Source organism: Aspergillus mulundensis (assembly GCF_003369625.1).
Source record: "Aspergillus mulundensis strain DSM 5745 chromosome Unknown scaffold_21, whole genome shotgun sequence".
NCBI classification, from domain to species: Eukaryota; Fungi; Ascomycota; class Eurotiomycetes; order Eurotiales; family Aspergillaceae; genus Aspergillus; species Aspergillus mulundensis.
Window position 1 is genome coordinate 156673 of NW_020797909.1, and position 15974 is coordinate 172646.

At 34.5% G+C, this 15974-nt stretch overlaps 4 protein-coding genes across 4 annotated transcripts; 2 read left to right on the forward strand and 2 right to left on the reverse strand.

Annotated features, from left to right (window-relative positions):
* Positions 1-8538: 8538 nt before the first annotated feature.
* On the reverse strand, positions 8539-9493 carry DSM5745_11162 (uncharacterized protein; the record flags this gene model as incomplete). The annotated part of the gene is made up of 2 exons (XM_026753178.1): positions 8539-8924; positions 8986-9493. The coding sequence occupies 2 exons, from the start codon at positions 9491-9493 to the stop codon at positions 8539-8541; spliced, it is 894 nt and encodes a 297-aa protein (XP_026598253.1).
* A 513-nt stretch (positions 9494-10006) lies between these two features.
* Positions 10007-11294, forward strand: DSM5745_11163 (uncharacterized protein; the record flags this gene model as incomplete). The annotated part of the gene is made up of 3 exons (XM_026753179.1): positions 10007-10060; positions 10115-10751; positions 10801-11294. The coding sequence occupies 3 exons, from the start codon at positions 10007-10009 to the stop codon at positions 11292-11294; spliced, it is 1185 nt and encodes a 394-aa protein (XP_026598254.1).
* A 539-nt stretch (positions 11295-11833) lies between these two features.
* DSM5745_11164 (SGNH/GDSL hydrolase family protein) lies at positions 11834-13447 on the forward strand (the record flags this gene model as incomplete). Its single annotated transcript, XM_026753180.1, has 9 exons — positions 11834-11971; positions 12021-12110; positions 12153-12205; positions 12253-12377; positions 12492-12579; positions 12623-12716; positions 12761-12817; positions 12863-13099; positions 13142-13447. The coding sequence occupies 9 exons, from the start codon at positions 11834-11836 to the stop codon at positions 13445-13447; spliced, it is 1188 nt and encodes a 395-aa protein (XP_026598255.1).
* A 124-nt stretch (positions 13448-13571) lies between these two features.
* On the reverse strand, positions 13572-15442 carry DSM5745_11165 (Carboxylic ester hydrolase; the record flags this gene model as incomplete). The annotated part of the gene is made up of 4 exons (XM_026753181.1): positions 13572-14167; positions 14230-14850; positions 14916-15102; positions 15158-15442. 4 exons carry the CDS (start codon positions 15440-15442, stop codon positions 13572-13574), a joined length of 1689 nt encoding a protein of 562 aa, XP_026598256.1.
* Positions 15443-15974: the final 532 nt, after the last annotated feature.

Sequence of the window (15974 nt, forward strand, 5' to 3'; positions counted from 1 at the left end):
GTGGATCAGACTCGAAACTGGTGCCTCTTACCCATGCAACCAATTGCGCAAATGGATCGGCATGTACACCGAGTGCCTGATCAGCAATGGGATCTACCCGGGCACCGGCGAGTTCAGAGACAAGAGCTTTGTCGAGGTGTGTAGGGCTGCGGAACAAATAACGCTCAGGCCGAAAAGCGATTACAATCACAGCAGCTGTGGGTGTAGTGCATGACTTGACCCGTCCCCGCAAGCACTGTTGCAAGATGAATTGAGCGCATGCGATAGAGAGCTTGTGTCAGCCAATGGTGGAGATCGCTTAGTTCGATGAGGAAGCGCTGCAGCGCTTTGACAGCGCTCAGGCGCCTCAGGCAGTCTTAATTAAAATACTGCAACGCCTATTACTAAATTACTTGCTTGTATAATTATAATATTTATAGTTTTTTAAATATTATAAAGTGTTAGTAAAAGTATTTAAAATTTTTATTATTTTTAAAAGCTTAAATTATTTATAAAAACCCTAGTTAGCTTTAGCTTTAAAATATTATTATGTTTTTTATTTAATTTTTTAGTATTTATTTAATTAATAGCTTTTTTTTATATAGTAATTAAAGGGCCTTATAGTTATAAGCCTGGAAAATTATTTAATAGTTTAGTTTATTAAATTTTTACTTACCTTTTTTAAACTTTTTAAAGCTATTTATATTCCCTAAGTACTAGTTTTTTTATTATATAAAGGCCTTTTATAGTTAATTATTTTTTATACCTAGAAAGTTAAATATTAATTAAACTTTAACTTTTATACTTAATTTAAAAGTTATTATAAGCTTTATTACTAGCACCTTAAATATAATAATTTTTTTAAAATTTAAAAAAAACTAGCTAGTATAATATAACTATATTTTATATATTATAATTATTATAAAAGTTTAAAAATATTTTAATTTAAAAATAACTTACCAGACTTTTTTTTTAAGCTTCCTTAACTTTTTAAAAATAATGTTAATAAAAAGGTATTTATAATATTTAATTAAAAATAAAACCATGCTAAGTATATTTCTTTAAAAATTTTAAAATATTAATAATATTATATAAAAGTTAATTATATTTTTTATTTAATAACTTATTAAAAATAAGCTTATTATAAAGGTTTTTATTAAACTAAAGTAGTAACTTACTTTTATTAATTTTAAAATTAAACTTAAGGCCTTTAATAGTTATATTACTACCCTTATTATATTAATTTAATAAAAAAAAGTTACCTAGTAACTTTAAAATTATAAATATATTTATTAAAAAAATTTACACCTTAAATAACCTAAGGTTAATAATAAAATAGCTAATATAATATTTTTAAAGATTATTAATAAATATTTAATAGCTTATGCGGAGCGCCATATAAATTAATTAAATTATAAAAAACTTAGTAAAACTAATTATTTTACCTTTATTTTTAAATTTTAATAGTATTTTTTTATTATTAATAGCTTTGCTAAAATCTTTATAAAAAAAAATAGCCTTTATAATACTTACTAAAAAGTTAAATTAGTCCTTTACTAGTAATTTAAATATTAAAGGTTTTTTTATTAATAAACCTTCCTAGGCACTAACTAATAATAAATTAATTTATTTTTATAAATATAAATATATTATAAAGTTTTATTATAACTTTATATATTTATGCTATTTAAAGTCCTATAAAATAAATAAAAAACTAAAAAAAAATTAATAAAATACTTAAAAAAAATAATAAATATAGTAAAAAGCTTTAAAAGTTAAAAATTAAGAATATTAAGCTTTTTAAAAATAAAAAAAAATATTAAAAACTAAAAAACTTAGTAAAATAGCCAGGAAAACACGCAGTTTATAGTTTTTAAAAAATATTATAAAGTAGCCTTAGTATTTAGTATTTTAAGTAATTTAAAACTTTAAAATACCTTTATTTTTAATATTAATATTTTTATTTATATTTATAATAATTTTAGCTATTTTACCTTTTTAAATTACTTTTAAAATAATAATATTTAAGCTAAAAATATAACTATGGCTATACAAGGCTATAAATTAATTTTTATTTATTTAAAAGTATTTAATAAAAAAATTATACTATTTATATTATATAAAGTTATATATATTTTTAAATTTTACCTTAATATTATAGTAGTAAGGCCTTTTTAAAAAGCTAGATATACTTAAAATTTTAATACCCTTATACTTAAAAATAATAAACTAGTTTTTTATTTTAAAAATTATTTCTTAGGCCTTTAAATAATAAAACTAAAAAAAAGTTTTTAAAGCTAAAAGAGGCTAACGCTCTAACTTAATAAAAAGTTAAAATTTTAATTTAAAAAGTATAGCTTTAAAAAAATTTTAAAGCTTTTTATTAGCGCCTAAAATATATTAATAATAAAATACTTAAGTATTTTTTTTATAATAATATAAAAAATTAGTATTTTTAATTTTTAACTACCTAAGTACTATAATACTTGCCGGGTTAGTTAAGCTTTTTAATAAATATTTAAATAGCCTAAAAAACTAGTTACCAAGTTATTTATTTATATTTATACTAATTTTATTTTTATAAAGCTAGTAATAAATAAAAATTAATAAGTAACTTATTTTTATAATAAGTTTTTTAAAATATACTAGGCCTATACTTACTAGCTTAAAAGTAATTATAAAAATATTATAAATAATTTATATAATTTATATAAAACTATTATAAAGTTACTTTTAAATTCTTATTTAATAATAATAAACCTATTTTTAATAATAATATTCCTAACTTTACTACTTTTAAAGGCATTTTTTAAAACTAGTTTACTTTATATTTTTTATTTTAAAATAATATAGCCAAGCGCTTTAAAAGTATTTTAATTTAAAAAGTTAAAATAATAACTTTATATAAAATATTTTACTTAATATATAGCCCTGGGTTATAAAAGTAGTAGCTTATATTAATAATTAAATTTTTATTAAAGCTATTAATTAAATAACTTTATAAAAAAAACTTACTAGTAAAAAGCCTTATATTTTAGGTATTTAAATTATTAGGTGTTTTTTTAGGTAAGAAAATCCTAGGAAAAAGGCCTTTATAAAATAAAGCTAAGGGCCTTATTTAAATATTTTATAAGTTATTAAGCCTTAAATATTTAGTAAATCTAGTTTTTTTAAAATTAGCGTGTTAAAGCTTATAAAAATATTATTTTTAATAAATCCTAGCTTTATAATTTATAAAAACTATTTTTTATTATTAATATTTAAATTAATTTTTTTAAACTATTAATTAAGGTTTTTAAACCGCCCTCTTGCCACTGTATTATTAAAAATATAAATTTAAATTTAAACTTTACTAAATTTTTTTTAAAAAAAAAACAAGGGTATTTTAATAACAAGTAAGCTAAGGGTAGTAAAAATATTTAAAAATAAAAGTATTAAAAAAATAAAAATTAAAAAAAATTAAATATAAGGTTATACCTAAACCTAATTTTAGTAAAAATAAGGCCTTTAATTTATTAAAAGGGTTACTACCTTTTTTTACTTTAAATTTTACTTTAAAATCTTATTATTATAAAATTTTTATATAAAAATTAATATTAACTAATTTTTTTAATAAATTATTATAACCTTTATAATAGGTTACATGCTTTTAAACTTAAAAAAATTTATTTTTAAACCTAGTTAATTAATAATTATTATAAAAAGTAAAGCAAGCCTGCTTTTAAACTTTTATTTATTTTATTATTAAAAATATAAGGGGAGGTAAAAAACCAAGAATTAAACTTATTATTTTTTTTAAATAATTAACTAAATAAAGGCTAGTATTTTAAAGTAATTAAAAAAACTTTAAGTTTTATTTAGGTGCTTTAACAAGCTATATAAGCTATATTATTATTATAATTACTTTTAATTTTATTTTTTATAATTATATATAATTTACCTTTTTTACTTTTTATTAAAACCCTAAAAAAAATATTTTTATTAAAATAAATTACCACCTTTTCCCAAGCACTAAAAGAATTTTAAAAATTATTTACTTAAAAATATATTTTTTAAAGCTATTAACCTTAAATTAAATAAACTTAAAAAAATAGGAGTATAAAAGGTAATTAATAAATAAAAAATAAATTTAAATAAGCTAATCCCCCTACTATAAGTATTTATATATAAGTTTAATATAAATAACTATTTTTTTAAAATTAAAGCTTAAATTTATATATATAAAAATTTTAAACTAGTTAATTATAAAAATAATTAAGTAGCTATAGCCTTTACCTATTTTTTTTAAGTTATTATAATACTTATTACCTTTTTTAATATAAATATAAAATAATATAATATTATTAATACCTTTTTTAATATAGGCCTTAATAAACTTATATACTTTTAATTTTTAAATAGCCGCAAGCAAGAAAAAAAGTTTTTAAAAGTTTTTAAAGTTATTTATAGCCTTAAAAAATTTTACTTTTAATAACTTAATTTAATTATTACCCTATATAAATTTAGCTTTATTATAATACCTAAAAAAATACCTTTTTACTAGTAAGCTAATAATTTTTTTAATATATATAAATAATTTTATTTTTATAAACCTTTTTACCAAGCAAGGCCGCTTTATAATAGCTACTTTTAAAAAAAAATTTTAGTAAAATATAAGCTTTAGTATTTTAGTAAAACTAAATAATTTTTAAAAATTTAAATTTTTTAAAATAAGCCTTAGCGCAAGCTCTAGCTTTTTTAAAATTTTTATATTAAAGTTATTATAAATTAATTTTATTTAAATATTATAATTTAATTATTTTTTACCTTGCTTTTATTACCTAGTAAGTTTTATTTAAATTTTAACATGGCTATTTTTAAAAATATTAAAAAAATAAGGTTAAAAATTAAATTTATTAAATATGCTAGTACCCTTATTTATTTAAATATTTTTTATATAATAAGCCGCTTGTTAAAATACCTTATTAATTTTATAAATTATTATTAATATATAATAAATTAACTTATTTTTTATTTTTATAATATATGCTTTTTTACTCTTAAATACTCTGGTTTAAATAGCTTTAAAAATAAGGTTTTTATTAAAAAATATAAGATTTATAAGTTATATTTTAATATAATATTTATAAATTATTTTAATTAATTTTTTAATATAGGCTATATTTATAAGTTATATAAAAATTTAATTAAATAAAAGGTTATAAAGCAGTGTTTAATTACTATTTTTATTATTAAAATAAAATTACTTGCTTTTATTAAGGCCTTTAAAGTAATATACTAGTAATAAAAAGTTTTTAAAGCTATGTAATTTAATTTTTAATATTAACTTTTAATTTAATATAATAATAAATAAATAATTAATATTTTTATTAATATTAATATATAACTTTACTTAAAGCTTTATTATACTAATATTTATAATTTATAGCTTAGGCAGGAAGTTTAATATAAAAACTTTTATATTAAATAAACCCTTATTAATTAAATAATTATAAATAGCGTTATAAAGGCGCTTATTAAATAATAATATTAAAAATTTATTAAAATACTAGGTTTAGTAAATATTTCTAGCCTTATTTTTAATTAATTTAAAAGTAAGTAGGTATTAAGGGGGCGTGTTAACTAATAATAAAAATTACTTAATTTAATAAAAAAGTATTATAGTATTTTAATAATACTTAGGTATTATAAATAATTTTAATTAAAATATTATAATACTTATTACTAAATTACTTACTTATATAACTATAATATTTATAATTCTTTAAATATTATAAAGTATTAGTAAAAGTATTTAAAATTTTTATTATTTTTAAAAGTTTAAATTATTTATAAAAACCCTAGTTAGCTCTAGCTTTTAAATATTATTATGTTTTTTATTTAATTTTTTAGTATTTACTTAATTAACAGCTTTCCTTTGCACGGTATTCAAAGGGCCTCATAGCTTAAAGGGCTTTGCTTGGCCTGTTTAGACCAACAGGACTGCTTTAAGCATTCTGCCGGATGCGCTTGGCGATAGGGGAGGTACCATGCTTACTTATCTACCGCCTAAACCCACTTAGCGCCCAAACTATATTTATACTAATATTTACTTATAAAATTTAAATAGCTATAACTCCCCTATTTTTACTTTAATAAATAAGGTAATAAAATATTTTAAATTCTTAAAGCTAGGAAAATATTTTTTATATATAAATATTATTAAAAACTTTAGTATAAACTATATAACTTTATTTAAATATTTTAAAAATATTTAGGGTATAAAAAAAAGTAATATAAAAGCTAGTTATTACTTAATACTTAATAATTAAAAGTTTTTATAAAATATATTAATTAATAGGCTAGTAAAGGCTTATTTTACTTTTATAATATAATTAAAAACTTTATAAAAAAAATTATTTAAAAAAAGCTAGAAAATAACTAGGTTTTACACTAGCTTATTAAATATTAAAATAAACTTATAAATACTTATATAACTAAAATTAATATTTTAAAAAAAAGGCTAATTTAGGGTATAAATACTTTTTATACTTTAATTACTTAAAATATAAAATTAATAAATATAATATCCTACTTAAAAATACCTATAATATAAATAAAAAAGGGTTTTTTATTAAGGTTATTATAAAAAGCAAGAAAATTTTTTTTAAAAAGTTATAGCTTTATAAAAAAAGCTTTAAGTAATATTTATAAAATAATAATAAAAAGTAAATAATTATTATTATTTATATATTAGCTAATAAAAAATAATTATTACTAGGTTTTATTTACTAGTTAATTATAAGTAAATTATAAGACTTTTAGCTTTAAAATATTAATATTAATATTTATAACTATTTTTTTAGCTTATTACCTTTAAAATAAATAAATAATAAGCTTAAATACGCGTGGCTTTAAAATATATTTAATAAAAAAATAAAAAAATAAATAAAAAAATATTAAAAGCTTTTTATTTTTAATAACCATGGCTTTTATATAATAATAAGATTTTTAAATTATTATAAGGCTAATAAAATTTTTATACCTACTTATTTACTTTATTTAACTTATATTTTATAACCTTTTAATATTAAAATTTTTTTTTTACTAAGGCCTATATAAATAAATTAAATATATTTATATATTTTTATTAAGGCCTTAGCACTATATTAAAATAAGACTTTTTTAAATTATTTTAGCTAGCTTAAATAAAGGCCTTAATAATTAAAAATATTTAAAGTTTATAAAGTTTAACTAGCTTATTCCCCTGGAATCCGGAGCGTATATTAAAGTAATTTAAAAAAAATATAAATAAAACTTTAGTATTTATTAATCCCCTAATAAAAATACCTTAAGTAAAAAATTAAAAAAATATTTAATACCTTATTAAAAATATAAAAATAGCCCCTATACCTTAAAAATTTTAAAAAATTAAGAGTATAATATATTATTTTTATATAAAGTTTATACTAGCTAAAGCGTAAACTTAAGGCCTTAAAAATACTTTTATTAATAAAAAAAATAATAAAAAAAAGCTTTTTATATTTTAACTCCAGGAACTAAAAAATAGTAATATAATATTTTATTTTTTTAAAAAAATTTAGCAAGCTTATAATTTTTAAAAATAAAAAAATAAGGCTATATAACTTACTAAAAAAAAAAATAAGCTATACTAGCAGGAAGCTGAAAAAAAAAATAAATTAATAAAAATAAGGCCTTATAGGCTATAAATATAAAAAAATATTATTTTAAAGCTACATAGTTAAAGGCTAAAAAAATATTAAAAAAAAGGCTTGTATAACTAAATAAGTAAAAATATAGGTTTAAAATAACCTTAAATTTATTAAACTAGGCTAAAATAAGCCCTTAGTAATATTAAAAGCCTTTTTTAAAAAAAAACTTTCCCCCCCTAGCCCTAAAATTATTTTTAATACCTTAATTATAGTAAATTATTAAGGCCGCGAGATCTAGCTATTATAGCATTTTTAAAAGTTTTAAATTTATATATAAAGTAATTAGCTAGTGTAAAATACACCACTAAAATTTTAGGTTTTTATACCTTTTATATATATTAAAAAGCTTTATTTTTTCTCAGTAATGGAGATCAATTTTTAGGCGGGAGGTGGGTTTGGGCGGCAGATGAGTAAGCACGGTATATGACATGTCTTGCTCTGAAGGGCATATGGAACAAAGCCAGGTCTTCAACGCTGATATGTTGCTCAGTAATGCGAATTATCTTGCGAATAACAAAAAGGAACATCCTGCTTTATACCCGCACACCTGTCGGCCTGAGTTTGGTACTAATAAGGCAGCAAAATAGGCTGCCCACATTGATGCAGTGACTTGCTGTCGGGTTCAGTATGGACCCAATCTTCCCTACGTTGAGCGTAAAGGTTGTACGAGGATTAGCTACATAGCGTCCAGTAAAGAGGCGTTGAAGACTATCGATTACCGAGGACGAAGGCACCGAAGAGATTGAAATGAGATACGTTCTAAATACATGGAGAGTATTCAACCGTATCAATGAAGAGTAGGATTGACGTTTTGCCCATGGCTGAGAATCCCTCGGTCACCAAGATTCTACTGGGAGACTATAGGGTGTTCCTCGCAGTATCCATCGAAACATGGCAAGCACAGACCCATTTTCTGCCAGCACTTCTCTAGACCATCATTCAAAGATGCCTTGGGTTTGTAGCCGGAAAGGCCTGAGCAACGGCAACGACCATGAGGTGCACACTCATAGCTAGACGGCCGTAAAGATTTTGCGTCGCGTTGTATTTGGTTGAAACTCTTTGCTTTGAAGACCGCTGTGCTTGGAAGAAGGCCGGCCGTCTTCAACCCAGTAACATGGTCCGCGAGAAACGACCTCGCATACGCACATTGAAACTCCGCGAATCTGTCATGCGTTTCCATGATGGCCACTTGTACATCATCCGAGATCCGTTGTTTCTTTTCCTTGAAGGCACCTTTGCGAATCCAACATCAGCAGGGTGAGCACAAATAGAGTAAGAAGAAGTGATGACCAACCTAGCGTCGTGTTCGGCATCAATCCAAGATTCGTAATGCAGGATTCATCCAGCCCCAAAGACAACAGTTCTCTGGAATACCTGAAAAACGATTTCGTGTTTTTGAGCACGTATGCAAACTGCACAAACTGCCAGACATCTTCTTGGGGACGACGGCGATTATGAATCTGAGAGAGCCAAATTCGGCCCCAGGGTTCCATTGCGTCACGACAACGGTACTTGTCGATAATGATTGCGAGGCTATGTAGAAGATTGGCACTGGGAGAATCGGGTGAAGGCAGCCGTCTGTGATGGGCAATCTGAAAGAACAGGCGGAACGCCTCGGGGTCGTCATCGGGTAGGCAGAGGGTTAGGCAACCGCCAGATTCGCTTTCGATAAGAGGTTTGAGCATTGCGCAGAGCTTGGAAGAAGCCAGCGAGAGTGCTTTTCTAGAGACAAGGAACGACACCATCTCAGCGCAAGTCACGATCACGTCCCCTTCGGTGTCTATGATTTCCATATTATCCATGGTTTTTTCGGAGGTGCGGATTCAGCGTAGTTGTTTTCGTTGGCTGGGGACTCAGCCTATGAGCCGGCAGGGATTGCGAGGGGCGCGAGATACTTTCAGGGAAACTCGATTAGTTTTCAATTGGAGTCCGGGAAATGGTGAGTCTCAAGAAGATGGTTAATGAAGATTTGTCGGAGAAGAGAGTTGAGAAAGGAAGGAGGCAGAGTCGCCGGGACAACACAAACAATTTGCTCACCATCAGACTTCTTTATGCTCTCCCCGCCTTATCCCAATTCATACCCACGCCATGGCCTGCTCGCCTGGCCCTCAATGGATAGGACTGCCTTTTGTACGGTTCTGGCAGTATGCCAACTTTTCTACTTCCTAAAGGCATGATATCTGCTGGTGAAGGGCATGGACGACGGTTCTGACTTCATGAAACAGCAAATTCATAGTGGCTTCAACTTTCTATGGCAATGTTCTTTATTCACGGCGTTTGCGCTCCTTGCTGCTGGCTTAGGCCCTCACTTCCGCATGGCTGAAGAACAACTGTTTGCCCGTGAACGAGGGAAAGACGAGGCTCGCGGTGTCAGTTCCCTTCCCTCATTGTTTTTCTAAGCTGACTTTGCTTCTCCTTCTCAGTGCCCCGTTCCTCATTATAGCATCAAATCCGCCACCCATGCCATGAACGTAATGGCTCTCTTAAGTCCAACAGCCCATAGCCCATCCTTTATCATGTCAAACGAAGTCATCGATCCGGAAGGAGACATTGTGATCGCCTGTTCGGATATCAGCTTTCTCGTCTCATCCAATGCACTATCCCTCGCTTCGCCGGTGTTCTACGGTATTTTCAAACCCGGAGTCAAGGAAGGGCTAGCGATCAAGGGAATACCTGGCAGTCTGGAACCTCCGGTAATTCCGTTGCCGGACGAGGACCCCGGGACGTTTCGTCTCTTTTGCAACTTGGCACACCACAAACTACTTGATCTCCCGGAAAGCCTTGATGCGGACACTATGAAGTCTCTGGCGGTTTTTATTGTCAAATACGCATGTCGACCAGCTATCATCGACCGCGGTTGGCTTTGGATTACAAGGGGCGAAGAACTTGCGCGATTGTCGCCGGAAGACTGCTGGAAGGCGTTGCTATTCACTTACGCGATGGACCTTCCAGGGAGGTTCTCTTATTTTTCCGGCAAGCTTTTGGCTGCGCGTCGCCAGAGCTTCAGCAGTTGGGACTACGCCTTGGACAACCTTGAGTTCATGCCGCATCACGTTTTAGGTGTGTGCTCACTGTTGATCACTTCAACCCTTTGCTAACGAATCACCAGAACAGTTTGATATCAAGCAAGCCTTGGTCCACTTCAATGCTGAGACGGCCCTCATGGATATCGTCTCCGTCGCCCAAAGTAGATCCTCCAAGGAGTGCAGGAAACTGAAGATGTTCCTCGGATCCTATTCGCAAGTACTGTGGAAGGCTGGTATTCTACCTGGTATGGTCGAGCTTCGCGACAAGACTCTCCCTCAAATCATGCGATCCGCTGCGGAACTTCCGGTCATCAACTATAACCCTGGTTCGGGCGATTGTGATGGGTATTACAACGAGTGTTATTGCTCTTGTGCTGGTAAAGTTGATATCAAACAGCACCTGCTAGACAAATTGATGGAGTGCGCTGAGGATGAGAAAGCCGGTTTATGCTTGTCCTGTGTCAAACGTGAACCCTGCGATCAGCACCCAACACCCCACAAGGAGGGCTCAACGTTCAGCACTGAAGAAAAAGATGCTAGCGATCCTGAGGGCTCATGGGCCTTCGAGAGCTCCTAGTGTTGTTGTGCTTAGCGGGAGTTAAGCCCTATACAGAGCGGAGGCATTCTCCTGGTGGATTGTATAGCTCGCGGAGGGTATTGTTAGTCGATCAATATTTTTTTCTTGACAAGCGTCATGTATCCATCAAACCCCGCTCATTCGGTTGCAGGTCAAGTCCGGTCTAGGCCTATAGCTTCCCTCAGAGAGAATGTTGTCAAGCAGCTGCACAAGCCAGGGTCATTCCACAAACAACACGGGGAAATCCCCGCATGATATCCTTCGCCGAGAATCTCTGCCGTTTGGGTATAAATGATGCCCGCCACCCCTACATTCCGCGCTTGCCATATACCCAGCATTTTGTCGAGCTGCCCGTCTTAGGTCTACCTTCCTAAAGGAGTTCGGAGTTTGGGAGACGTTAATCCCGTCGGTGGGCCAATTTATAATAGCAGCCGGTCCCGGCATGTGTCCTCTTACGATCAATCCATTTCCAAGGATGATGCGTATGCTTTGCCTTCTATCCTTAGCGACATCGCTAGTCGCAGCAACAATTTTTGAAAATGGCCAACCTCGACTGGACCCTTATCCCGGACAGGCCCAACTTTTGGAAGACGGAGTTGAGGATGGGTGGAATACGTACGATGCAGATGCTGAAGAAATCGCCTACAAAGGGCGGTGGGATGAGGAGCATATATCTTGTGAGTTAGGAATCCAAAAATCCCTGAAGGCTACTAATGGAGAATAAAGGGTGGTCGTAAGTTGTTCGCCTACATTTTAGTATCTGAAGCTGAGTACTGCAGTACCGCTGGCATCAAGTTCGCCTTTACCGGGGAGAAAGTAAGGAGCCCAGAGCTGATCGGGGGCGAGCTGACGATATAGTTGGCATTGAGCTTCGGTGAGCATACCGACAACGGTGTACTCGTCGCGTACAGGTGAGTTACTTCTGCATCCAGCTTGACCTTCCGCTCATGTTGTTCAGGGTTGGAGGCCAGGATTGGCAGTTCTCCAACGTAACCGCAGACGACACCTACCAATTCGTAGGGCCTGAGACGACTGGTGTCGACTTAAGGGAGTCTAGCACGCAGCAAACATTTGAACTGAGAGGTACCATCAATTCCCACATTTCCTTCCAGTTCTAACTTTGGCAGTGACAAACTGGGCCTACGGATATGTCTAGGTAGTCCCCGTCAGCCAGTTCTCTGCTGACCGTGCATACAGTCCAACTGGAAAGTGTATCCGTCGAGCCAGAAGCTGCGATATACAAAATCGACCCATTTCCTAAGATGGTCGAGGTTATCGGTGACTCGTAAGTACTACAAAGAAGAAATGAACTTGGCTAATGAAGATAGCTTGAGCTCCGGGGATTATGCGACTTACGAAGGCCTTTCTTCCTGGGCATACCTTTTTGCTGCAGGCCTAGGGAATGTCGAATACCACCTGACGGTGAGCACTGATGCATCTTTTTTGACCATGGCTAACGACAACAGGCCTATCCCGGAATCTGCCTGCATGATCAAAATTGCTGGGGGAACCCTAGAGGCCAAGTGCGTAAAGCAGCCGTTCAGTTAGCTCTCTGCTGACCAGAGTAGACTTACCAATACTACAAAACGAGCGACACGTCTCCGCGTGCGGCGAAGATACATGGAGATGACCCTCCGGACTGGGACTTCAGTGCCCAGCAGCCGGCGGACCTGGTCGTCATTAACATCGGAACGAACGACAACAACCCTGCAAATAACGTCTCGAGCACAGATTACTTCAATGACTATGTCAACCTAGTCAGCAATATTCATGGAATATGGCCAGACGCGCAGATCGTTCTCATGGTACGTCCACCGCACTTGTCGCTTTCCTCGCTGACAAAATAGTCCCTTTGGGGCGGCTTCGCTGCATCGGGCGATACGTACATTCAGGGGCCTCTCTTCGTCGATGAGATCAGAGACGTCTACGAGCTCTTCCAGGAGAACGGCTCCTTCGTTCACTACTTTGACACCACCGGCATACTTCAGCAGAACGATATTGCGCCACAGTGGCACCCAACGGACGTCGGTCATATCAAGGTTGCAGCGCACTTTATGCAATGGGTCAAGATGACGTTCGGATGGGAGATGGAGGCCACCGGGCCGATGGTGCACAGCGGAACGCTCTACTGGAATGACCAGGGCGGTTACTGACCTCGTGCCGGCCACCGTATCATCAACAACCCCACCTTCCCTCGAGTCCGCCCTAGCTTTGTGTATATGAACATGAAGAGTTATCAATAAAGACGTATCACTATATATCTACCTTGTCGATCTCCTACCGCCACAAGACCCTGGAGATCGAGTTCAAGAAATCAATGCCCTCCTTCCTCCACGTATCGTCCTCCAAAGCCCCAAGCCCAGTAACGTTCGCATCAAAGACGATATCCACGGGTGCGTCGACCCCGTATCCCTCCCAATAAACCTCGCTTTCAACACCGGTATTCGGATCCAAATCAACGATGAAGCTGGCCCACATGCTTGAGACCAACGTACTAAGGTCCTTGTACCTCTCAGGCATCCCTTGAAACGGCAGGCCATAGTGATACCCAAGGCCCTCAAAGTTCTTGAACACAAACGCAACCTCGGTAAAGTGCTGCGCGCCGCTGATCCAGGGTACATCGCCGCCGCGCGTATTGAAGCGGTACGCGTATGCGGGAACGCCATGCTCAGCCCAGACCTCGGTCTGTCGGCGGCGGTTGGCGTGCATGCTGTAGTCGCCTGCGTACGCGGATGTGCGTCGCCATTGCCAGCCCTTGCTCGGGACGCGCTGGTCGCCTAGGAATTCGGGGATTCCTTGCGAGGGGTCGTCGGGGTATAGGTCGAGGATCTCCTGAGCGATGGCGGGTGGGTATCGGAAGCCTGATGCGCCGCCTGAACTCATATTAGCTGAAGCCACAATGGAGTAAGGGGGGCATGGTTCGGAGTAAGCGTACCAGTCAGATAGTTGTAGAACTGCTCGGTCGTGTTAATTCCCGTCGGGCCAAAGGAGGTTCCCTCATCGGTGTTTGTTCCCGCGATGATGGGCACCTTGACGAAGTCGCCCTTGTCAAGTTGGACACTCCCCCATTCCCGGATGAAGTCGCCGTCGACGGTTGGCGAGAAGCGGTATGCAGGATTTCCGCTTGTGGTGTTGAATATGGCGTTCAGAGTCTCGAAGGGCACTTCGCGTAGGCACTGCAGTGTGTCGCTCGAGCCGGAGCAGCCGGCCCTGGAGACGATCTCGTTGTATTGGGACTGGTAGGCGGTCGTATTGGCTGGTGAAGCGGAAACTGAACCGCCTGACTGCATAATTCCGGCACGGAAGAGACCGTCGTCGCGGCCGCCGTAGGCGATAAGGTGGTTACCGACTGACATGCCGCCGGCGGACTCGCCCCAGATTGTGACCTTGGTCGGATCACCGCCGAACGCGGCTATGTTTTCCTGGATCCAGTGCAGGGCGAGGCGTTGGTCGCGCAGACCGAGGTTTGTGGCGCCGGCGGCCTTAATCTCGTCTGAGTTGAGGAAGCCCCATGTTGAGAGGCGGTAGTTGATTGTTACGCCGATAAAGGGTTTGCCTAGTCACTCATTAGAATGGCTCCTACAATGAAAAAGGGGGGAGGGCGGGAGTTGGTTGCCCTACCGATCTCCTGCGCATTCGCAACGATCGCAGACATGTTATATCTCTGGTCTGCTCCAGAGCCCTGGTAGAAGCCGCCGCCGTGGATCCAGACACCTACGGGAAGGGCGGAGGTTTCGTCGACTGAGGAGTCCCGGATAACGTTCAAGGTTAGGCATGCTTCTGATTGGGGGTACCAGATAGAGTCGGTCTACTCTTGTTAGCATGTCTCAAGAGAGATACTGCGAGAGACGATGTGTGCTCACCCCGTATCCGACACAGATGTTCGAGTACTCTGTCGCGTTTTTCTCACCCTCCCAAGTCTCATTCAGGGATTGTGGGATTGCGAAGCGCAGGTTGCCCACGGGTTGTTGGGCGAACGGAATACCCAGAAAGAGGTCTTGGTTGAAGTTGGCATTGCGCTTGCCGGAGTATGTCCCGTTCCTGACACTGGCCGTCGGGGAGGATACAGCCCTCCGACTCACACTTCCTGGAAGGGCAGTTGTGGTAGCGGCTAGGACCGAGAGTCCAAATAGCGAGGAGAACAGCATCTCGGCAGATCTGCGTAGAAAACGGCTCACTGAACCCGAGCTTTGTTTTCGTCCCGGCGGCGCTGATCCCCATATTTATATTTTGCGGTATATAGACGGGCTCGCAAGGAAAACGGAGTATAATCGGAGCATCGGATAACGGCCGTGATGGAATGCGGCGGGAAAGAGTCTGAGGCTATGACGTGCAGTCCCACCTTGTCCCTTGTCGAGCTGTCCTTTTCCAGTATTCTCCAGTCCTCTCCATAACCCCTTTGGCAGAATTCCCCATGGGCCCATTTTATGGAGAGACAACGTTGTGCCAGGATTCTCCAGAGCCAACCCCAGTCCAGATCCGGGGTAAACTCCGACATGATGTGGAGAACCCTGTCCGCCGTTACATGATTTTCTTCAACCAGTCCCGCTTCCGGTATGGATTCGCGCGAGTTTGGGGTAGATGCTCGTGCACGCGTGGGGCTGTCCGGCTTGGTGGTATTGGCATGGCTGCTATGGCATGTGTTCTGACTCGTGCTGTGCCGATGTTTTGCCGTCTTGC